Below are 24,462 nucleotides of genomic sequence, written 5' to 3'. Positions count from 1 at the left end.
TAATATAATAATTTATAAAATATAAATATATAAAATACAGTAAATATATATTTATATATAAAAAAATATATGCAGAATTCCATAGTACTTGAAAATTTATTCTGTTAATCATTGCAAGATATTTTTTAATGCTTTAATATTTTTGGCACTAAGTGATCTAAGTAGCATTTTAAATACTTTTTGATGGAATACAACATACAGTATACATATATATACAGAAAAGTATATAAACAGTAAATAGGTTTAATAAACAGGCGAGCAACACCCATATAGCCACCATCCAGGTAATTTTAAAAAACAGAATACTGCCAGCATTCCCGTAGTGCCCCATGTACCTACTGCTTTCTAGTTATAACAGCAACCCTTCCTGTGCTTTAGAGATAACTTAGCCTAACATTTTAAGAAATAGTTATTCTTTATAGGTTTATTAACCATATGCAAATTCCTAAATATTAAAATTTGGGGGTTTTTTTTGGTAATGGAAGCTAACTGTATTTGAATGAAAGGCTCAATCTTGTCCTTGCTCCCTTGTTTTTTTTTTTTTTTCACTTTAAGTTCTGGGATACATGTGCAAGAATGTGCAGGTTATATAGGTATATAAAATTTCATTTATTTTTGATCTTTTGGAAATGAAATCATACTGAACAAAATCTTTTGCCATGCTTCGTTCACTCAACCTTACATTTTAGCAGTTATCCATGTTATTGTATGAAGCCAGTTTATTTTCATGACGATTTCTTTTATTATGATAATTTATCCATTCTATGTTAATGGATATTTGAGTTATCTCTACTTTTTTTAATATTACAAGCAATGCTGTTGTGGCTTCTGATACACATTATAGCTAGTTCCTCTCTACTCAGACACCCAGGAACTGCTGGTTCATATGGTATATGCTCTTTCAACTTCAGTAAATAATGTCAAAGTGTTTTCAAGAGTGGTTGTTCTCCATTTACACCCGCCACCGACAGTGTATGAGATCTGGTGTTCTTATGTACTATGGAACTTAATTTTTATCAATCTGGTGAGTGCGTAAATGACACCAAATAATAATTTTAATTTGCATTCCCCGATTACTAATAAGGTTGAACATCTTTCCATGTTTATTGGCTATTTGAATTAGTAAAGTATCTCTGGAAGTTGTCTATTTTTCTTTTGTACTGGCTATTCTTTTCTTAACAACAGGATACTAGTTATACTTATTTATGTATATTCTGGATCGCAGTATTCATTTGTTATGAGTAGAAAATAAATATTTCCTCTCGCTCAAGTGGCCTTTCATCCTCTTTATTATGTAAATTAATTACTATTAATTTGTTTCAAAAACTCAACACAGACAAAGGGAAGATTCAGACTATTTTCTGTTCATATTATAAAAAGTATTAGATTTTATGGGATTCATATTTCCATCAAGTAAGTAAGTACTTAGTGTGTGACATACCCAAAGAAGATAATCACCTGTCCCGGAAGAACTTAATATTTGTTAAGGAGATAAGCCGTATGCAGATGCAATTGTAAGAACAAGGATAAAAAATGTTTAGCAATCAAGAGGTAACATGGGCGATGCAGATTACAGTGCAATCATTATTAACATCTTGTCAACAGTTTATACATGGAAAACTGTATTCTAAACTGCTATTTTGTCCTTTCCATGGTATCCTTTACCCAAAGAAATTCCCAAGGCTCAATCTTGTGACTTCAAAGAGTTGAATTCTGTGATTCTGCTCAACTGTAACTGACCAGAACTCAGAATCTAGGCATGCAAAAGGGGAATTTCCACAGGAAATAATCCAAGTAAAATTATAGAGTTAACCTCTGCAATAGAGTCAAGGGCAAATGATCTTTCACATCATTCTAGGAACCTAGGTTCATCCCGGGTCATTCCTCTATCTGGGCTAAGTCTCACCCAAAACATTCTTGTTCCAGAAAAACTTCAAATTCATATCTGGAGTAACCAATGATTGTAGCCTACGGAATGACTGTATACAAGTTATATCTAATTCAGTCCATAGGCACCAAGACCAATCATGAAATAGACACTATTACCTGAATATAAACAGCCAACCAAAGACAGAAATATCTAGTCTTTAGTTTCTTGGAGTTATCATCAAATCTTCTCAGAAAGGCAAAAAGCCACCTAATGGAGGTATGATACAGATATACTACTACCCCTTAATTCATAATAAGGTCACTTCTCTTCAATAAATTAGTTTTAAAAATGTGTTTATTCTGTAAGTTTTGAAAATAGGAAATAGCCATTGGAAAGTTTTTATGGAGATACTAATTTAGATCAACATGTTTAACAACCATTTTGTGGCTGCTCTGGTAAACTATCAATTATATGAAACAAGAGTTAACAACAAAAGCAATTTAATGGAGTTTAAACAAAAAATGTCCTGTAAAAGTCAAGTGAAGAAAGCTAACAGACTATGTATGACCCAGTGACTACACTTCCATAGATAAATCTTAAAGAAATATGTGCAAGAGAAACAAGTGCAAAGATACTAACTTTGAAATTAAGAGCAAAAATTGGAAACATAAGTATTTATCAGTAGGAAAATATGTCAATAAACTGCTCTATGATGAAAAAATTTCAAATGACCATCATACAGGAGTTAAAAAAAAAAAAGGAAAAAAATTACAGCAGTTAGAAATAAATGTTCATCTACATATATCAATAGGGATCAAATTAAAAAATAAGAATAAAAAATGCACACAAATACATATATATTATACCATTTCTTTCTTTCTTTTGTTTTAATAGAGATGAGGTCTCACTATATTACCCAGGCTGGTCTCGAACTCCTGGGCTCAAGCTGTCCTCCCGCCTTGGCCTCCCAAAGTGCTGGGATTACAGGCAAGAGCCACCACATCCAGCCGTATTATACCATTTCTAAAAACGTTTAAAACTCTACACGAAAACAATTCAATATGTTCTAAAATGCAGAAACATTTACTGTTACGGCCACTGTTGCCTCAGAGGTAGGAGCAGAGGGGACTGCTCTCTACAGTTTGACTGTAGTTTAACACAATGGTTAAGAGCAGAGACAAGATGCTGGACTGGAGCTCATTTCTATCACCTACTTGGATGACACTATAACCTCTCTGTGCCTTAATGTGTTCTTATCTGTAAAAAAGGAAAAATCATTACCTAATTTATGAGCTTACTGTGAGAATTAAATGAGCTAATACATCAAGTGCTTAGAAAAGTGCTTGGCATACAGTTACACTATACATGCTATATAATAAGAAAGTTAAAGGCTGGGTGTGGTAGATCATGCCTATAATCCCAGAACTTTGGCAGGCCAAGGCAAGAGGATCACTTAAGCCCAGGAGTTTGAAGCCGCAGTGAGCTATGAATGCATTACTGAATTCCAGCCTAAGCAATAGTGAGATTCTGACCACTTAAAAATAAATACATTTTTTAAAAGAGAAGCCAGGCATGGTGGCTCATGCCTGTAATGCCAGCACTTTGGGAGGCCAAGGTGGGTGGATCATGAGGTCAGGAGTTCAAGACCAGCCTGACCAAGATGGTAAAACCCTGTCTCTACTAAAAATACAAAAACTAGGCAGGCACAATGGCAGGTGCCTGTAATCCCAACTATTTGGGAGGCTGTGGCAGAAGAATCACTTGAATCCAGGTGGCAGAGGTTACAGTGAGCCAAGATCGTGCCACTGCACTCCAGCCTGGGCAACAGAGTGAGACTGCGCCTCAAAAAAAAAAAAAAAAAAAGAGAGAGAGCTAAAGAACACATGACATTCCAATGAATATTTGTTCATGCTGAAGGAATTAACACAGTGCAGAGAAGAAAAAAAAATATTTGTTCATGTTGGCTGGTATAAATATAGGTGTTTGTTATATAAGCTGTACTTTTCCGCTTTTTAAATGGTCCTTTCCAACGCTTTTTGTTATCTGTATCTTCTAACAGAATTCAGATTCTTGATATTTAATTCCCTCAAATTAATTTGTGCTAAACTGATGTTACCTTTTAACCATTATACTCTTATCGCCTCCCTCATGTCTTCTTCTATCTCCCCATCTAAACCAAAAAATTGCTGTCATCTATAATTCTTATGAGTAAGTTCCTGAAAAGTCCAGGAAGGAGCTAACTGCAAAAGAATCACAGGGGGATTTGCTGATTAACACCGGTAAACCCTCAGCCCTTCCACTAAGATTCACAGGTCTGGGTACTGGCCCAAAAATGTGTATTTTCACTATTGATCCAGCCAGGTGGTTCTAAAGAAAGTGATCCAAGGATCACATTTTGGAGAAACAGTGATCTAGCAAAGGGATCCTCAAAAAAGGGAGGAGAATATTTTAAACAACACAAACTCCTTTTCGCAGTTGATAGTCCCCTTTGTAACAGGATACTCCCCACCAACAACTCCATCCCCATCCCAGGGGTAACTCAGGTAAGACAGGGTACAAAACAAGGCTATCAACTACCGTTTCATTAAATAAAAACAGCATCTGGGACTAACGCTGGCTCAGTCTTAGGTTGCCTATTTCCTCTCAAAACTTACCTCTCACTCAAAAGAGGGTTTTCAGAAATCTGAAGAACACTCAAAGTTCAGAGTATCAAATAAAAGAAAAACCAATAACAAAAGATTAGAAACGTAGAGCAGACATAGTGAGCTACTGGGGAGAAAAGATAAATGTTTTACTTGTACGTAAGAGTTTTAAAGGATCGGAAAAACTATTAGCCCAGGTGTTTTCAAGAATACTGTAATAGTTTTCAGTACCCAATTCCAATCTCAATGAATCTGAAATAAAAATAGCAATTGCATCTCTTTTTCGGGAACATTTCATCTGATCTTGGATTTCTCTGGCAATAGTATGACTTTTTAACCTTCAATCAGAAAAGCCACCTCCCTTTTTAAATTTTTTATTGTGAAAGTTGAAAGAAGAATGCAAACTTACTGAATCCTTCTTCCGAGATCGTTCCTTCTTCATTTTCCCTCCTGCTGCTCTGATGCTGACTCTGTTTTCTCCTCCCAGGTAACCCCGGCAATTGGCTGACCCACAGAAACATTTCTGGGCTTCTTTTCTGTTCAAAGAGGATAGGAAAGAAGTCAACTATGTGGAAGTAAAATATATAAAACTGTCAGCAATAAAACAATTACACACAAGAGAAAAGTCGTACCAGTCTAAATCAAACCAAAACAAAACAGAAAACATGGTAACTTGAAGAGATTCTAACAAGTCTGCTATTACTAACAGAAATGCCTGAAAACTGCTCCTTAAAAATATTCATTCTTTTTTCAATAATCTTTCTTTCAGAGGCCAAAGTGATAAATCACTTGAGGCCAAGAGTTTGAGACCAGCCTGGCCAACATGGTGAAACGCCATCTCTACTAAAAATACAAAAATTAGCTGGGTGTGGTGGTGCACACCTGTAATCCCAGCTACTCCATCCTGGCTACTGAAAAGGTTGAGGCACGAGAGTCTTTTGAATCCAGGAGGCAGAGGTTGCAGCGAGCTGAAATAAAACATTGAGTATTCTAATAGTAAACTGACATTTAGTATATAATAGTACCAATTAGAGGCATAAAAATAAGTTATTCAACAAGTAGAGCAGGAACTCCCAAACAGCACTTGATTTCCACTTTTCTTTGCCTCAAAAAGGACAGTACAAGCACAGAGGCAAAAAACGGAGCCCTACACAGAACGTGGTCTGCACTCATGCCCTGCAGTCATGCACTATCTGACAAGACTAGCAGGCAGAATTGGAAACAACCACCCGGCATTTGTCCTAGATTATAATCAGATCATCAGTTTCACAACTGACAGAACTTCAGAGTTCACTATGTTTTAAGACATGAAATATGTATGAAACAGTGTGAAGGAGTATGTAAAAGACCTTCATTGCCAGAAGTCTGGTTACTGGCATCAGACTGAACAGAGTACAGGAATTAAAAGCTCATCATATGGTAGCATTAAAAGAGTTAAAATATTCAGTAAACTCTGCATCTGTGTGCTTTTCTAGTATAAACATCAAAAGCTGTATTAATTGATACAGGTATAATCTGATAAAAATAAAATAAAAACTTTTAGAGTTTTGTTATCTTACTTAAATTTTCCAATACTTTAACTGTACTGGTTTCTTAATAATCAGAAAGCATCTTGTACAGGACACTGGTCCTCAAGACCAAAGACAACAAACTGTTTCACAGGTAATGTTGTGTTCTTTCATTATGAGGCACACATTAGTTGTCTTTTTCTGATCTTAGCAGCCACTAATGACCCTTGTTTACTATCCATAGCTTACTAAGTGTTGCAAAATGGTGATATTTTTACTACTTCATTAGTTTTATGTTGTTGTTTTTTGAGATGGGGTTTCAAACTATGGCCCAGACTGGAGTTTTGTAACAAGTTCATACCTCCCTGCAGCCTCAATCTCCTAGGCTCAAATGATCCTCCCACCTGACCCTCCTAAGTAGCTGGGACTACAGGCGTGCACCACCTCAACTGGCCTACTACTTCATTTATTAACTAGAAGACCTGTATAAAGAAGAACTTCCTCTCATCAACTATTTGGTTCAACCTAAAGCAGAAGTCACATGGGAAAGGCAGTATAAATGTTTAAATGCTCAATTTTTTTCCTTTATTTTTAAACTAGTCTTCAAAGTCATAAATTGGTTTATGACTAATATAGTTTTTTTCTCCCCCGAGTCAGAGTCTTGCTCTGTCGCCCAGGCTGGAGAGCAGCGGCATGATCTCGGCTCACTGCAACCTCCACGTCCCAGGTTCAGGCGATTCTCCTGCCTCAGCCTCCCAAGGAGCTAGGACTACAGGCATGCAACACCACGCCCAGCTAATTTTTGTATTTTTAGTAGACACAGGGTTTTACCATGTTGGCCAGACTGGTCTCAAACTCCTGACCTCGTGATCTGCCCATCTCAGCCTCCCAAAGTGCTGGGATTACAGGCATGATCCACTGCACCTGGCCTATAGTTTTATTTTTAAATAGTCATTAGAACACAGGGATTTTACATAATGTGCTTCAAACCACCTCAGTTAGTAACTTTATTAATGCTTAAGTATTAATAAGAACTCCCACACTTTTAGTTTAGGCAGTCTTTGCCATTGTATCAGTTATTCTTTTTAGGAAACAGAACTAGGTAACCAATTATATTTAAGAGTACAAAATGGTACAGATAAAATAAGACTGGTTGTTAAGTTGATAACTGTTAAAGCTGAATAACAGATACACAGGAAATTTATTATGCTGTACTATTCTCTTCAGACACACAGAGTTGGCATGTCTATAACAAAGTTTTTCAGAATTACGTAAATACAATTATACAAGTAGACAGTGTGATGTTGAGGAGAAACTTACATAGTTCCTGTACAACATCCCTTAATGGTCAAAAGTGTCATAAAGTAGGAAAAACACACAAAACCAAAACAGTATCTTATAGACAAGAGTTGAGAGTAAATATAACTCTTAAGTGATTCATATTAAAGTTTTATATCCTTATATCTGAATAGCCTATTTCCCCATCAGAAGCAGCAAAATGAGTAGAAACAATACTTACCCATATCTCTGGAACTGATAGTCAAATGTTAACTCTGAGCCTGAAGGAACCAGTTTGGTGGTAAAAAACCCAACCCTCAGTTGTCCGTTCACAGTCCACTGAGATGATGTTTGAAAATAAAAGAAATTAGTAACTTATTAGTGTGTGTGTGTGCGCGCATATACAAAGATCATCATCATCTGCCTTAATTATGCATATGGCTCTTTAGGCAATAAAAGTTTGCACAAGGGGAATTTTTTCTTTAAAAGAACTAAAATATTTAAGTGTAACTCTCATTTAATGGACTACCAGATTGGATATATTTCTAATTTGTCTCTAATAAAAGTAACTGCTAAAAGAAAGAAAAAAAGTAACTGCTATTTTAATTTATCTTAACATTTCCATACAGTAAAGATTCACGTACTAAAAACTGGCAAATAGAGGATGTTTGTGTCACTGGGTATCAAAGGCAAGTCTATATTAACATATGTTAAAAGTAACCATGTTGTAAGATAAGATGAGATAGAGAAACTAGGAAACACTGATGCCCAAAATTTAATTCCATGAAGCAGTGGTCATCTGCCTAAGTATAGTGAAAGGGAAGAGAAACATCAGAACAGATGCATAAAACTCAAGAATTAAAATGGGGCAGATACACGGGAGTCAGATCTTTTAGTTCCAAAACAAGTAAGCAAGTCAAGGACTGAGGAGCTCTGATCCAGACAATTTGCACCTGTTACTAATGAGATATCCGGACTTGCAGAGATTAAGGAACACTGTATGGTGGAAGTCTCATAGCTAGACATGTGGCCACCAGCTCTGGCAGAAACAGAACCAAAACGTATGTTCAATGATTCCACAGTAGGTTCTACTTTTTGTTATATACTTGGCTCTTGGAAGAGCCATGCATAAAATCTATGAGTGTATAGACAAAAGGGTAAAAAATATCTAGACTCAAAGCACTATTTCATCATGAGAGGAAGTCAATGATATACATTTACAGAGTAGGTTCATAGCTTTAACCTTAAAAAGTTACAATCCCAGCCGGGCAGTGAGCCTCACACCTGTAATCTCAGCACTTTGGGAGGCCAAGAGGGGTGGATCACTTGAGGCCAGGAGTTCCAGATCAGCCTGGCCAACATAGCAAAACCTAGTCTTTACTAAAAATACTAAAAAAAAAAATTAGCCAGGCATGATGGGACACGTGTAATCCCAGCTACTTGGAAGGCTGAGGCAGGAGAATCTTGTGAATCCAGGAGGTGGAGGTTGCAGTGAGCCAAGATCGTGTCATTGCACTCCAGCCTGGGTGGAAAAAAAAAAGTTACAATCCCTCTCAATGTTAGTCGTTCAGTCCCTCATGAGTGTTGTTACTGAAAGTCAAATGTTGCACCTAGATAAGACCTGATAAAGAATCCAAATACACACTGATCTTTCAAAATTAAAATTTAGTTTTGTATTTTGACACCATTAAAATAATATCCAAAAAAATTATGAGCAAGGGGAGGTGATAACTAAACACAATATGAGTTCCTGGATTGGATCTTGGACCAGAAAAACAACAACTGTCAAAATTTGAATAAGGTCTTTATATTACTTAATACCATTCCCTGGATCTGATCCTTTTATTATGCTTATGTATGATGTTAACACTGGAAAGATAGGTGAAGAGTGGTATATGGATATAGTCAATACTATTTTTGCCACATTCCTATAAATCTGAACTCATTTCAAAATAAAATCTTAAATAAAGTAGAATAGGAAAAAGAGACTAAAACATTCATAAGTACCTTAGACATGGGATCTAAAATTAATGGTCAGAACAGCAATTGTGAAGAAATATCTCAAACTATAAATCCACCTCAACTTACTTTTTGGGTTTCACAGTTTGGTTCACAGCTGTGATTCATGAAACGAGAGCAATTTCCTTTTTGAGTGGCATCTATTATCTGGGAGAAGAGGATCATTTAAGAATTAAAAATAATACCTTAGATATTCATGCAATTACCTCCAAAACTACATACATCTCTTATTCATCAATTAAAGAAAAGACTGGTGCTGTAAAACCTAACCAGTTAAGGTAGGGCGGGGGCGGCAAGGCCTCCTGACTACCAGCTTCATAGTTTTTCCACTGTAAACAACACCTCAGTTTCCATTATTTCTAACAGAAGACAGATGACACTGTGAATTAAATTAACCCATCATTCAAAAAAAAATTTACACATTTTACAAAGGAAAAGCATTAAGGCAAACGTAGTAATACACAGGCACGCAGAAGTGTACACGTGCGCGCACATATACACTCCCTTACCCCCACCTTGTCCTTGCTTCAGATAACTCTTTCACACTACTTTACACTTCCAAGTGACAAATATCTAACTGATGCTTTTTGAAAATCTGCTAATTATAAACTTTTGCCCACAGGGAAAATTATCAATGTCTCTCCCATTTATCCTTAGCTATTTCTTACATTCTATTACATCCAATTTCATTGTGTGTGTAATACTTCGCTTTAAAGTGTGGGCTATGTCATAGTACCATAGGTTTCAAACTTAAGTGTGTACCCAAATCCCATAGAGACTTTGTTAAAGCTTGCTGAACTCTCACCCAAGGTCAAACTAAACAGCTCTGGGGTTAGGTCCCTGGCATTTACATTTCCACACTGAATACAGAGGCAAACATATGAGCCGGCTCGGAGGAGGCTCATGTCTGTAATCTCAGCACTCTGGGAGGTCAAGACGGGTGGATCACAAGGTCAGGAGTTCGAGAACAGCCTGAGCAACATGGTGAAACCCCATTTCTACTAAAAATACAAAAAATTAGCCGGGTGTGGTGGTGCATGTCTGTAATCCCAGCTACTTGGGAGGCTGAGGCAGGAGAACTGAGGGAGGCAGAGATTGCCAGGAGCCAAGATCCTGCCACTGTACTCCAGCCTGGGTGAGTGAGACTCGGTCTCCCCCCCCCCAAAAAAAAAAAAAAAAAAAGAGGCAAATATATGAGAATCAACCTGAATTCTATTAAGCCAGACATTAGAGAGATTTATAGAAATGTAAAGCAATGCAACTCTTCTCACTAAAAAAAAAAAAAAAAAAAATTACATAATTATTTTCCAAGGTCAGGCACAGTGGTTTATGCCTATAATCCCAGTACTTTGGGAAGTTGAGGCAGGAGGAGTGCTGCAGGTCAGAAGTTTGAGAACAGCCTGGGCAAGATAGCAAGACCCCATCTCTACAAAAAATATAAAAATAAGCCAGGCATGGTGGCATGTGCCTGTAGTTCCAGCACCTCAGGAGACTGAGGTGGGAGGACTGCTTGAGCCCAGCAGTTCAAGACTGAAGTGAGCTATCATCTTGCCACTGCATTCCAACCTGGACAACAGAGCAAGACCCTGACTCAAAAAAAAAAAGTTATTTTTCATAATACCATGCTATTTGTATCAGTAAGTAATGGGCTATTGTACAGTTAAGTCTTCACTTAAAGTCATCCCCAGGTTCTTGGAAACTGCAACTTAGAAAAGCAAACAACATATAAGGAAACTAATTTGACCATAGGTTGATTGATATTAAATAACAGTTAAGTTCCCATGGCATATTTCTGGCCACAAAACATTAACAAACTTCTAAATAAACACCAAAATGAGCTGGGCTCATGCCTGTAATCCCAATGCTTTGGAAGGCCAACCTGGGCCTATGCTCAAGTGATCCTCTGTTTCAGCCTTCGGTCTCAGCCTTTGGAGCAGCTGGAACTAGAGGCATGCACCACCAGGTCCAGCTAATTTATTTTTTTAGCTTTGTAGAGATGAGGTCTCACTACGTTGTCCAGGCTGGCCTCCGACTTTTGGCCTCAAATGATTCTCCCACTTGGTCCTAATGTAGTTTTAAATAGATGTTCTAAATTTCTCAGTTGTAATTTTTAATATAGTAAGTATAAATAATTAAAACCCACATAACCCATATGAGCAAAAGCATTTTGGGGCCAGGCACGTGGCTCACATCTGTAATTCCAGTTATGTTGGGAGGACTGCTTGAGGCCAGGAATTCAAGACCGGCCTAGCCAACATGGCAAAACCCCACCTTTACTGAAAATATAAAAATTAGTGGGCCATGGTAGTGCACGCCTGTAGTCTCAGCTACGCAGAAGACTGAGGCACAAGAATCACTTGAACCTAGGAGGTTGCAATAAGCCGAGAAGGCACCACTGCATTTCAGCCTGGGCAACAGAGCAAGACACTGTCTCAAGACCAAAAAAAAAAAAAAAAAAAAAAAAACTGGCCAGGTGGCCAGGTGTGGTGGCTCATGCCTGTAATCCCAGCATTTTGGGACTTTGGGAGGCCAAGAAGGGCAGATCACGAAATCAGGACATCGAGACAATCCTGGCCAACATCTCTACTAAACCTCATCTCATCAAAATAAATTTCAAATGTATGTAAAATATCTGGCTTCTAACCAAGTAGAGAAACTTCATCTCTACTAAAATACAAAAAGTAGCCAGGTGCGGTGGTGTGCACCTATAGTCCCAGCTACTTGGGAGGCTGAGGCAGGGGAATCACTTGGACCCAGGTGGTGGAGATTACAGTAAGCCGAGATCACACCACTGCACTCCAGCCTGGCAACAGAGCGAGACTCCGTCTTTAAAAAATAAAAAAATTAAAAAAAAAAAAAAGCACTCTAGGGTTAATCAATAATTTCTAAGAGTTGTAATCTAAAGCATATATTTATCTTTATATATATATATATGTAAATTCCTCTTTCTTCCATGTTTTTATTTTCTATCTTGTGAAGCAATAATAACTTCTGTGCTTTTTGTAAACAAATAGAAGCTAATTATTTATATTACTCTGCTCCTCATTTTTGTCACTTATTTTAGAAATCAGTTGGCCAGGCATGGTGGTTAACACCCGTAATCCCAACACTTTGGGAGGCCGAGGTGGGCAAATCACCTGAGGTCAGGAGTTTGAGACCAGCCTGGCCAACATGGTGAAACCCCATCTTTAGTAAAAATACAAAAATTAGCCAGGCTGGTGGCAGGTGCCTGTAATCCCAGCTATCTGGGAGGCTGAGGCAGGAGAATCGCTTGAACCTGGGAGGTGGAGGTTGCAGTGAGCCAAGATTGTGCCACTGCACTCCAGCCTGGGTGACACAGCAAGACTATCTCGGTGAGAGGGGAGAGGGGAGAAGGGAGGAGAGGGGAGAAGGGAGGAGAGAGGAGAGGGGAGAGGGGAGAGGGGAGAGGGGGGGAGGGGGGGGGAGGGGGGAGAGGGGAGAGGGGAGAGGGGAGGGAGGAAAAGAGAGATAAGGAAGGGAGGGAGGGATCAGTATCAATGACTCCTTCAAACCTAACAGATCTGTTTCAAGGCAAACACATCCATGCTGCTTACCTCATCATTCTTCAGGGCCATGAAATAGTAATGGATGTTTTTGTTTCGTGCATACTCCTTCACTCGTGCTTTAAACTCTTTATGATCAAGTACCTCTCCACAATATTCTAGGACAAAGGTGTTCCTGCAAACCAAAAGGAAAAAATTGCACTTCCTGCCTAGGAACAGTATGGAAAACATATACACTTGGGCAAAATAAAAAATTTAAATAAATATTACAACATGGATAAATTTGGTTATTACACACAATAAATTTCAAATGTATGTAGAGTATCTGGCTTCTAACCAAGGTTACTTTTCTTCTTCATAGTATTTTTCAAAGAATGTTGATTCTAAGATGCTTTTATAATTTATATCTACTACCAAAATATAAATCCTTTAACCAGATACTATAACAACATTCAAATCTGGTTCATGATATCAAAGAAACAGTTATTAGCAGCTGGAAAACAGCTCTTGAGAAATCAAGAGACAAAAATTAGAGGATTTTTGTTCTAGAAAAAAAAAAAAAAGGTGGCCAGGTCTGGTGGCTCACACGCCTGTAACCCCAACACTTTGGGAGGCCGAGGCAGGTGGATCACCTGAGGCCAGGAGATCAAGACCAGCCTGACCAATATGGTGAAACCCAATCTCTCTAAAAATTCAAAAATTAGCCAGGCATGGTGGCATGTGCCTGTAATCCCAGCTACTGAGGAGGGTAAGACAGGAGAATTGCTTGAACCCAGGAGCCAAGATTGCACCACTGCACTCCAGCCTGGGAAACAGAGCGAGACTCTGTCTCAAAAAAAAAAAAAGAAAGAAAGGAAAAAAGCAGCCCTTCTGCTGTCTTTACTCTCAAAGGTCTCTAGAAATGATAAAGATCAAATCTAATCCCCTTTATCTGACGACATTCTCTGTGAGTTCTCTTTAGAATGTTATCAGTAATTACAATTAATCTTCATCTTTGGCATCTTTCAGTTACCCTATATCCTTGAATGTCCTTTCCTTGATTATTTACCTATTTCTTCTGTATTGAAGATGTTAAATTCTCAGTCTTTCCCCTTTCTCTTTATTCTCTAAAAGCTGATTCTAACCAATGATTTCAACTATTAGTTCTATTTAGATAAATGTTACACTATGTTTTGCTCCTAAGTTCTGACATGAAATAGTCTGCCTCAAAGTCTTTTCTTATCCCCTCCAAATAAACATGCCCTAACTCTAATCGAAGAGGTTTTTTTAATGTAAATCTTTTGCATTTATTTACAACATACTGGAAAAATCAATATACTTATTAAAGGAGTTAACTTTGCCAACTGAAAAAAGTTAAATCCATTTACTTTAAAAAATAAAGCAATTAAAAACAAATGAGAAAAGAACAAACACATTAAAAAGTAGAACTCAAAAAAACAGGATTGGGGAAATCGATAGTAGATGTATGTATATTTATATAGTAGTCCATCAAAAACACATTTAAGTCTCAATAACAAAAATCTGATTACTCATGGGTAAACCTAGAAAGTCAAATTATTACCTCTATAACCAATACTTGAAATGTCCTTTCTAAGCCCAGGAGCTTATCATTTTGTAAATAATATGAAATGATGACAAAATTTGAGTTGGACTCTCCACTTCTAGGATTAGTGCCCTCTCTTAAGAAAAAGAAAAATCACTTTGGGAGGCTAAGGTGGGACCTTAGCCTTGGCTCAGGGGTTCAAGACCAGCCTGGGAAACAAGGAAAGACCTCAACTTCACAAACAATAAAAAATTTTTTTAAATTAGCCAGCCATGGTGTTATGTGCCTACAGTCCCAGCCACTTGAAAGGCTGGGGCAGAAGAACTGCTTGAGCCCTGAGTTTGAAGCCACAATGAGCTACGATCACATCACTGCACTCAGCCTAGGTGACAGAGCAAGACCCTGTCTCATTTAAAAAAAAAAAAAAAAAAAAAAAGGCTGGGCACAGTGGCTTATGTCTGTAATCCCAGCAGAGGAGGGCTGAGGTGTGTAGATCACTTGAGCCTGGGAGCTCGAGACCAGCTGGGCAACATGGCAAAATCCCGTCTTTATCAAAATAAATAAATAAATAAAAATTTTAAAAACATTTTTTTAATTTAAAAAAGAGGAAAAAAATGATACATCATAGACTGCCTTGTGAATTAAATGTGATGACTACAAAACATATCTTATCCAGGATCTGGAACTGCACACATAAAAAATATTTCCATTCCCTCTCCTACCAAAAATCTAATTATCTTCCCTGAACTTGCTCCTTTAAGGCTGATTTCCTGCTTTTGAAAGGTAGCATGAAAAATAAAAATTAAGCATACTGATGTCACATAGCATTATGACCATTTGACAGATAAGACAGAGTTTAGATAACATAGATCATCTACCGAACTAATAAAGCTCAATTACAGCCTGGGATTCAAACCCACCTGAATAACTATTTACCTCATTGTATTATAAAGATGCTTTCTTGAATTATACTAAAATATTCAATTCTAATGATATTACTCTCAAATCGCCTTTTCTAGAGCAAGTTCTTAAATACCAGAGCCTGACCAACCACTAAATCAATCAGAGTAGAGACCTCACATCAGGAAGTCGGAAGGATATACCAACACACATGGATCTAACCGTTTGAGAGCCTGAGGAAGCAGCTGAGAGAAGCATCTCAAAGTCCTCAGTTATTCTCAGAATGTAGGCTAGACCCTTCAGCTACCTAACCTCCAAGAAACTAACAGAGGCCTATGTAAAAGTTTATCATGCAGTCCTTAAAATTCTAAGATTTGGTTTTCTTAGAGAAGCTATGTGTCTCAATTAGAAACCAAAATAAAAACAAAGCAGAAAAACATCAAATTACCTGGCATGCAGTGACTAAATCCCATGAAGGGAAAGGCAATGAGAAGTATGATTCTTGTAATCTTATTAATCTTTTTCTAAGTCTGAAATTTGCTCCTGGATGAATAGGGTCACTTCACTGAACTCCTTAAACACTGTTCAGGGCTACAGGGCTCTACTGTGGCAGGCAGATGGGGATATATATTGTCACTATCACTACAAAGCTATGGAAGGGTTTAGGAGTTACGGGTAATGTATGTAACTCTCTTTAGGCTTTATGAACTTACTTTTCTGTAAGTTTGAAACTTTTGACTTATAAAACGGGCCAGGTGTGGTGGCTCCCATCTGTAATACCATCATTTCGGGAAGCCAAGGTGAAAGGAGGAGCTCAGGAGTTCGAGACCAACCTGGGCAACACGGTGAAACCCTGTCTCTACTAAAAGTACAAAAAAAAATTAGTTGAGTATTATAGTCTACACCTGTAGTCCCAGCTACTCAGGAGGCTGAGGTGGGAGGATCATCAGAGCCCAGAAAGTCGAGGTGGCAGTAAGCTGTGATCGCGCCACTGCATTCCAGCCTGGGCAACAGAGTGAGACCCTGTGTTGAAAAACAACAGCAAAAAAAAAGTGGAGAGGAAAGATGGCTTCCAAAAAAGCCTCATTTAGGCCGGGTACAGTGGCTCACCCCTGTCTTCCCAGCACTTTAGGAGGCCAAGTTGGGTGCAGATCACTTGAGATCAGGAGTTCATGACCAGGCTGGCCAACATGGTAAAACCCCATCTCTACTGAAAGTGCAAAACTAGCCAGGCGTGGTGGCACATGACTGTAATCCCTGCTACTCAGGAGGCTGAGGCAGGAGAATTGCTTAAACCCAGGAGGCAGAGGTTACAGTGGGCTGTGATCATGCCACTACACTCTGGCCGAGGCAACAGAACAAGACTCCATCTCAAAAATAATAAAAAAAAAAAGGATATACAAAATATCATACATCCATACGAGAGTATTATTCAGCCATAAATAGGAATTAAGTACTGACATGTGGTACAGTACAGATGAAACCTCAAAAACATAATGCTAAGTGAAAGAAGCCAGACACAAAAGACCACATATTGTATAATTTCATTTATATGAAATACCGAGAATAGCTTAATCCATAGAAACAGAAAGCAAATTACTGGCTGCCAGGCCTGGGAGGAGGCGGGTATGAGAAGATTCTGCTTAACAGGTACAGGATTCCCTTTTCAAATTATGAAAATGTTTTAGACATAGACAAAGGTGATGGCTGCACAAGATTGTGAATGCACTAAATGGTACACTTTAAAATGGTCAATATTATATTATGTGAATTTTACCAAAATTAAAACCCTATCTGGTATTCAATTACATTAAGTCAACCTGGACAGCCCCACCTTCTCTACCTACAACTGGGAGATTTCCTAAAACTACAGGGGTTTTGGTAGGAATCTGCTTTTTGGTACTTTAACACTAACTAGCAACTTAGCTCAAAATTTCTCATCCTGTGGAGATCTGACAATCTGTCCTTATAAAATGGTAATACTCTACCAGTAAACCTCAAGAGTTTTGATTAGTTTATGAAATTCATAAACTATTGGTATTACCATCATCATACGAAAGTTATAGGAGTAAGAAGGTATGGGAAACATGGAAACATTAAGTCCTAGTATACTTTACCAAAGCAGAGTTCTTTGTGAATAGCTGAAAAAAACTAAAGAGCTTCAGGAAATTTTTTTTTTTTTTGAGACAGAGTTTCACTCTGTCACCAGGCCAGAGTGCAGTGGCATAATCTCGGCTCGCCGTAACCTTTGCCTACCAGGTTCAAGCGATTCTCCTGCCTCAGCTTCCCGAGTAGCTGGGACTATAGAACACACCACCACGCCCAGTTAATTTTTGTATTTTTAGTAGAGACAGGATTTCACCCTGTTGGCCAAGATGGTCTCGATCTGTTGACCTCATGATCCGCCCACCTCAGCCTCAACATGCTGGGATTAAAGGTGTGAGCCACAGTGCCCAGCCACAGCTTTAGGAAATGTTAACCTGGCATATGAACTGGAGCCATACCTCCTTTCCATCCTTCCCCAATCACCTTACCCCTTAATATAAAAGCACTGAGCTAACAAAGAATGTCTATTGCAAGTAACGGAGTTTAGATCAGGTTTGAAGCTGTGGGTTTTACTACAGATTCCACAAAGTACCAGTGTCCAGACAGCTCATCCATTACTATCCCTGCAAGAGAGACTTGTGTCCAAACTGGTTCCTTTTTTAAAACAACAACAATAATTTAAAAAAAAAAAAACCCTCAAGGAGAAGGCCTGGCTAGCTAGGGCAGAATGAAAGAAGGCATCTTTGAAAATGTGCATCTAGACAAGAACTAGTAACTCTGGAAATTCAATGGGCTGCCTTGAGAGGTACTGAGTTCTGTATCATTAAAAGTGTTCAAAGGAAGTATAACCGATTCTTTGTTTAAAATATTATAAAGAATCCAATGAATTGGGTATGGGACATAATGAGACAATTCTGTGAGATATTTGTTTCCAAGAAACAATTAGAAACCAGTTAGGATGAGCATAGGCAACACAGTGACATAGTGAAACCCCATTTCTACAAAAAATGGAAAAAAAATTAGTTGGGCATAGTGGCTCACATCTACAGTCTCAGCTACTCAGGAGACTGAGGCAGGAGGATTAACTGAGCTTGAGAGGTCGAGATTGCAGTGAGCCATGTTCATGCCAGGACGCTCCAGCAAGGGTGACAGGGCAAGACCCTGTCTCAAAAAAACAGAAAATAATAAAAACTGGTTAGGAGCCAGGATGTGTTTGTACAACCCTTTAAGGAGAAGAGAAATCTACGAGGGTCCTACTGGCCCATTTTTTGTGTAACAAAACGTGTTTTCTGATTGGTACCAAAAGGATAGACTAATATAAACATCATTTCCTATTTTCAAAAGAAAAAAAAAAACAATTTGCTTATCAAAAGATATATGAGGATTCTTGTCATAAAACTAAATTATTGCCAAGGGGAAAACAGTGAGGAAAAATACACCCGAAATTATTGTCTTTATTATCTGTATTTTGAATTCCCACAATAAACAGACTAACCCCTGCCCAAGTCCTGCCCCAACTCCAACTCCCATCCAAGTGTGGCCATATGCTTAGAGGGTTCTAAAAGAAGTTATGTCTAAGTTACTAGAATCCAGCAAATGTTTTATTTCCTTCCGCTTTTTTCCTTTATATATTTTTTCAATGTTTCAACCATACACACATGTAATCTGTTCATATTTAAATGCAACGTAAGAGGCACTTGACTTTCACTAAGAATATATATATATATATATATATATATATATATTTTTTTTTTTTTTTTATAGTTTTGCTCTGTCGCCCAGGCTGTAATGCAGTGGTGTGATCTCGGCTCACTGCAACCTCCTCCCCCTCCTGGGTTCAAGTAATTCTTCTGCCTTAGTCTCCTGAGTAGCTGGGATTACAGGTGTGTGCCACCGTGTCTGGCTAATTTTTGTTTCGTTTTGTTTTTCGGAGTTTCACTCTTGTTACTCAGGCTGGAGTGCAGTCTCATGATCTTGGCTCACTGCAACCTCAGCTTACCAGGTTCAAGAGATTTTCCTGCCTCAGCCTCCCAAGTAGCTGGGATTGCAGGCACCTGCCAGTACATCTGGCTAATTTTTGTATTTTTTAGTAGCGACAGGGTTTCACCAGTTTCACCACATTGGCCAGGCTGGTCTTGAACTCCTGCCCTCAGGTGATCTGCCTGCCTCAGCCACCAAAAGTGCCGGGATTACAGGCATGAGCCACCAAGCCCAGCCTAATTTTTTTTTTTTTTTTTTTTTGAGATGGGAGTCTTACTCTGTCTCCCAGGCTGGAATGCAGTGGCACAATCTCAGTTCACTGCAACCTCCGTCTCCAAGTTCAAGCAATTCTCCTACCTCAACCTCCTGAGTAGCTGAGATTACAGGCACGTGGCACCACACCCAGCTAATTTTTGTATTTTTAGTACAGACAGGGTTTTGCCATGTTGGCCAGGCTGGTCTTGAAACCCTGACCAGCCTGAAAGGCTAACAAGGTTAACAAAACAAAAAGCTGAAATCAGGAGTTTGAGACCAGCCTCGCCAACATGGTGAAACCCTATCTCTATTAAAAATACAAAAAAATTGGCTGGGCACAGTGGCTCACACCTGTAATCCCAGCACTTTGTGAGCCTGAGGCGAGCAGATCATGACATCAGGAATTCGAAACCAGCCTGGCCAATATGGTGAAACTCCACCTCTACTAAAAATACAAATATTAGCCGGGTGTGGTGGTGGGTGCCTGTAATCCCAGCTATAAGGGAGGCTAAGGCAGTAGAATCACTGAACCCAGGAGGCGGGGGTTGCGGTGAGCCAAGATTGCGCCACTGTACTCCAGTCTAGGTGACAGGGCACGACTCCATCTCAGGAAGAAAAAAAAAAATCTAAGTTCAACAACACAAAAATGAAGTCAAGGCTGGGCACGGTGGCTCACGCCTGTAATCCCAGTACTTTGGGAGGCCAAGGTGGGTGGATAACTTGAGGTCAGGAGTTCAAAACCAGTCTGACCAACATGGTGAAACAACATCTCTACCAAAAAATACACAAAAATTAGTCGGGCACGGTGGTGTGTGCCTGTAGTCCCAGCTACTTCAGAGGCTGAGGCAAGAGAATCACTTGAACCGGGGAGTGGAGGTTGCAGTGAGCCAAGATCATGCCACTGCACTCCAGACTGGGTAACAGAATGAGACCTTGTTTCCAAAAAAAAAAAAAAAAAAAAAAGTGAAAGGTGATTAAAACAGAACTTACGAAGGAAGGTCTTTGGCAGCTCTCAAGCCCCAGCCTTTCTTTTCTGTGAGTATGACTTCCACATCTGCATGCTGTTTTCTCTGAAACCGTCTATTGGAACAATAATCCCCATTTGGACACCGAGAAGAACTGAAATGAGAAAAAGAGGAAACTTATTTAAAGCATCAAAAGAACCAAAATAACTTTGAAAAAATGTGTTAGTATAACTATATATATACATACTTTTATGGTATAATTAGCATGTGTATGACTAACCCCCAAATGAGCCTTCCTTTCTTTCCATCACGAAGGGATTCCTTAGTACTAAGTAGTATGTACACTGTTACTTAAACATATCAACCCATCATACAGTCCCACCATACAGTCTTGTCGTCTGGTCTTCACAGGAAATGTCTACCACTCCCTAGGTGTCTAGACATATTCAGGCTGCATGTAAGCTTTCAGTACATTGACAACTCTACAGAACTAACTTATTTTCTGTAAGTGCACCTTCCCTTCTTTCTACTCTATTCACCCTTAATTTCGTTTTTTGAATGCAGCTAACTCCTTGAGAAAATTTAGTCATTATTAAACATATCCTTGATCAGAGTAAACACAGCATCATGGCAAGGCTCTTCTCCCATGGATCCTAAAGTAAAAATGATAAAATCAAACACTGACTGACTTCTTAATATATGATAGATATAAAGGTTTTTAATAATGATTAAGACTACACTAGAGGGGGCCAAGTGCAGTGGCTCATGCCTATAATCCCAGCACTTTGGGAGGCCGAGGCAGGCAGATCACTTGAGGTCAGGAATCAAGACCATCCTGGCCAACATAGTGAAACCCTGTGTCTACTAAAAATACAAAAATTAGCCAGACATGAGGGTGCATGCCTGTAATCCCAGCTACTCAGAAGGGTGAGGCAGGAGAACTGCTTAAACTCAGGAGGCAGAGGTTGTAGTGAGCCGAAATTGCACCACTGCGCTCCAGCCTGGGTGACAGGAGACTGTCTCAAAAATATAAATAAATAAAATTTAAAAGACCACTAGAAATTACCAGTCATTTTGAATACATTATTATTTGTTGCCAACCGAGTAGTAAATAACATTTTTAGCAATGGTCAGAGGATGAAGGATTTGCTCTAGACTGAGGCAATATAAAGGAAGGCTTTCAGGAGGGAAGAGAATTTAAGGCAGAATCTCTAATGATACATAGGATATGCATAAAGAAAGCTAAAAATACAACTGTCCCTGCCTGTGTGCAGAAATAGGAAAACAATCCCTGTTTGGACAAAGGGAAATGAAACAACTAAAGATAACTGATAAGAAAGGTGAGCTGCTGGAGGATGAAAAGACAGGCTGATGATATGCTATGAAGGCCTCTGAATACAAGGCTAAGTTTGAACCCAATCATGAGAATGACAGAGAACTACTAAAAGCTCAAATGTGTGATTAATATGAAGAAATTATTTTCTTCATATAAGCTTCACGAGGTTGGCAGCAAAACCCAGAAAAATGACTAGGGCAACAATATGAAGTTAGAATAATGCTAACCCTATGTCTCTCCTCTTCTTAACATCTGTACTGTCACCTCTCCCTTTAGTTTGGATAAAAGAATACCAAAAATGCTTTCTCTTTTTTTATTTTTCAAGGTATATATATTTTATTTTTACAACACTACAACATGAAGCAAAACCAAAAACTGGGCTTTGAGAAAAAAACAGTTCACTAACATTAAAAATAAGATATACTCTTTCCATGTTAAGGACAAGAATATATTTTTCATTGATCAGATTGGTTAAAAAGAAAATTATTATTATTATTTTGAGACAAGGTCTCACTCTGTCATCCAGGCTGGGGTACAGTGGAATGATAGCTCACTCCAACCTCCATATCCTAGGTTCAAGTGCTTCTCCTGCCTCAGCCTCTTGAGTAGCTGGGATTACAGGCACCCACCGCCACAAAGGCTAATTTTTGTATTTTATTAGTAGAGATGGGGTTTCTGCCATGTTGGCTAGGCTGATCTTGAACTCCTGGACTCAAGTGATCTGCCCATCTCAGCCTCCCAAATAGCTGGGATTACAGGCACAAGCCACCACACCTGGCCAAAATTAAATATTTTAATGTAAAGATATTTACTATTTATAAGAATACTACAGAAGCATATGTCTGTCAACAGAATAATTATAGGTTAACTATGAATAGAATACATAATGCAGTCAAGAGAAAGATTTAGACAGGTCTGTACATATAGCTCTGATTAGGTCTGATTAACAAATCCCAGCAAGTATATAGAATAAGGTTCTATTTGTATACATAAAAAGAGGAAAACATCTACCTATGCTAGCATAGGCATTAAAAGTTTTCTGGAAAAAAGACAAAACAATGGGATTGATGTTTGAGAGAGGAAGACATTCATTTCATGTATTTCTGAAATGTTAGGGTTTTATTTCATTTCATAGTGAAAGCTAAAAAATACCATGATTTACCTCCTAGGACACGAATATTACAAAAGATAAAAAAAAAAGTACCAAATAGAAATTATTATAGGACTACTTTAGAGAGCACTTAAAACATGGAAGGTACTGTAATCTAATGCACGATATAAGGGAAATTTGTTTCCCTATTAATATCTGTTTTCTACTATACATCAAAGTATCTACTATACTTTTTTGCTTATAGTCATCCATAGGTAAGAAAGGTTAAATGTTATTCTTCATTGATAATTCAATATTTAGAGACATTTAATAGAAGTGTTGAACAAAAGCAGAGCATTCTAATTTACTTACCATTCAATCATGAGGAGACGATTAAGACAATCTTCCCCACAGGCTATTTCACCTTGAGCTCGTTCATCTTTAGAAAGAGGAGTACACTCACACTGCATTCGCTTAATATCTCGATGAGATTTATTCTTCTTTCTATTGGGTAAAATTTCATAAAAACTGATTAAACAAATTTCCTGGCAATGATATATAACATATGTAATCAAATATGTGCTAAATCTCATTAGATTCTTTTTTTTTTTTTTAAACGGGGTCTTGTTCTGTCACCCAGGCCCAGGTGCAGTGATGTGATCAAGGCTCACTGCAGCCTCAACCTCCTGAATTCAAATGATCCTCCTACTTCCACCTCCTGAACAGCTGGGACCACAGCATGTGCCACCACACTTCGCTAATTTTTTTTTTTTTTTTTTTTTTTTTAAATATTCTGTAGCGACAGGGTCCATGTTGCTCAGGCTGGTCTTAAATGCCTGAGCTCAAGCAATCCCCCTGCCTCTACTTCCCAAAGTGCTGCAATTACAGGCATGACTCACTACACCTGGTTAGATTCACATTTAATGATTCCTGTAAGTCAACCATTCAAAATAAAACATCATTAGTACGTGTGAGACTGAAAACCTTAAGAACTGCGTTACAAAAAGAAACATGAGAAGGGCAACCTTAACTTTGGCAAATGGGAAAGATGAAATGAGTTCAAGACTAATCATTCTGGAATTCAGCCCTTATTTCCTAGTCCAGGTCAGCTAAGCATTGGATTCTGAACAGTTTCAAGTGTTTAAAGTCATACTAGGTTCTGGGAAAAACGGGAAAACTCATACATTTCAAACAGTGACATAGCTGGTTAAAGTTAAGAATCAGACCTCATGGATGACCAAATAATAGTTTAAATAGAAGGTTGAGGAAGAAAAGGGGTTTCTAAAAAAATAAAAGAATGTGTGAGTTCTAACTCAATCCAGTATTTTACAGTATCTTTCAGTAACATCACATTTGCATAAATTTTGTTTAAAAAGCAGATTGGACGTCACGGCGAAAGGGTGGGCACTGGGATTCTAGAGTGCGCGGAGGATTGGCAAGTGGGGTCGTCGTCTCTGCGCCTAACCACGACCAAGCCGCGAAAGAGGATGGAGACAAAAGGTCCAC

At 38.4% G+C, this 24,462-nt stretch overlaps 1 protein-coding gene across 6 annotated transcripts in view; it reads right to left on the bottom strand.

The window, feature by feature from the left end:
• Positions 1-24,462, bottom strand: part of SETD2 (SET domain containing 2, histone lysine methyltransferase) — a 151,530-nt gene that overhangs the window by 76,054 nt on the left and 51,014 nt on the right. For 5 of the 6 annotated variants that reach the window (XR_004275052.1, XR_004275053.1, XR_004275051.1 and 2 more), the window contains exons 4-9: positions 23,329-23,460; positions 20,556-20,684; positions 12,893-13,016; positions 9,387-9,464; positions 7,540-7,637; positions 4,922-5,048 (exon numbers count right to left, since the gene is read on the bottom strand). Coding sequence is in view for 3 of the 6 variants with exons in the window: in XM_032297965.1 (XP_032153856.1) it covers positions 4,922-5,048; positions 7,540-7,637; positions 9,387-9,464; positions 12,893-13,016; positions 20,556-20,684; positions 23,329-23,460 (688 nt within the window). In the remaining 3 variants the exon portion in view is untranslated. The remainder of the gene's footprint in view (positions 1-4,921; positions 5,049-7,539; positions 7,638-9,386; positions 9,465-12,892; positions 13,017-20,555; positions 20,685-23,328; positions 23,461-24,462) is intronic. The other variant, XM_032297964.1, reaches the window with a different exon arrangement.

This window comes from Sapajus apella, unplaced genomic scaffold (genome assembly GCF_009761245.1).
Source record: "Sapajus apella isolate SASKATOON/1434 unplaced genomic scaffold, GSC_monkey_1.0 scaffold38, whole genome shotgun sequence".
NCBI classification, from domain to species: domain Eukaryota; kingdom Metazoa; phylum Chordata; class Mammalia; order Primates; family Cebidae; genus Sapajus; species Sapajus apella.
The sequence above is the reverse complement of the archived record's forward strand: the minus strand, read 5'-3'. Positions and strand labels throughout refer to the sequence as shown.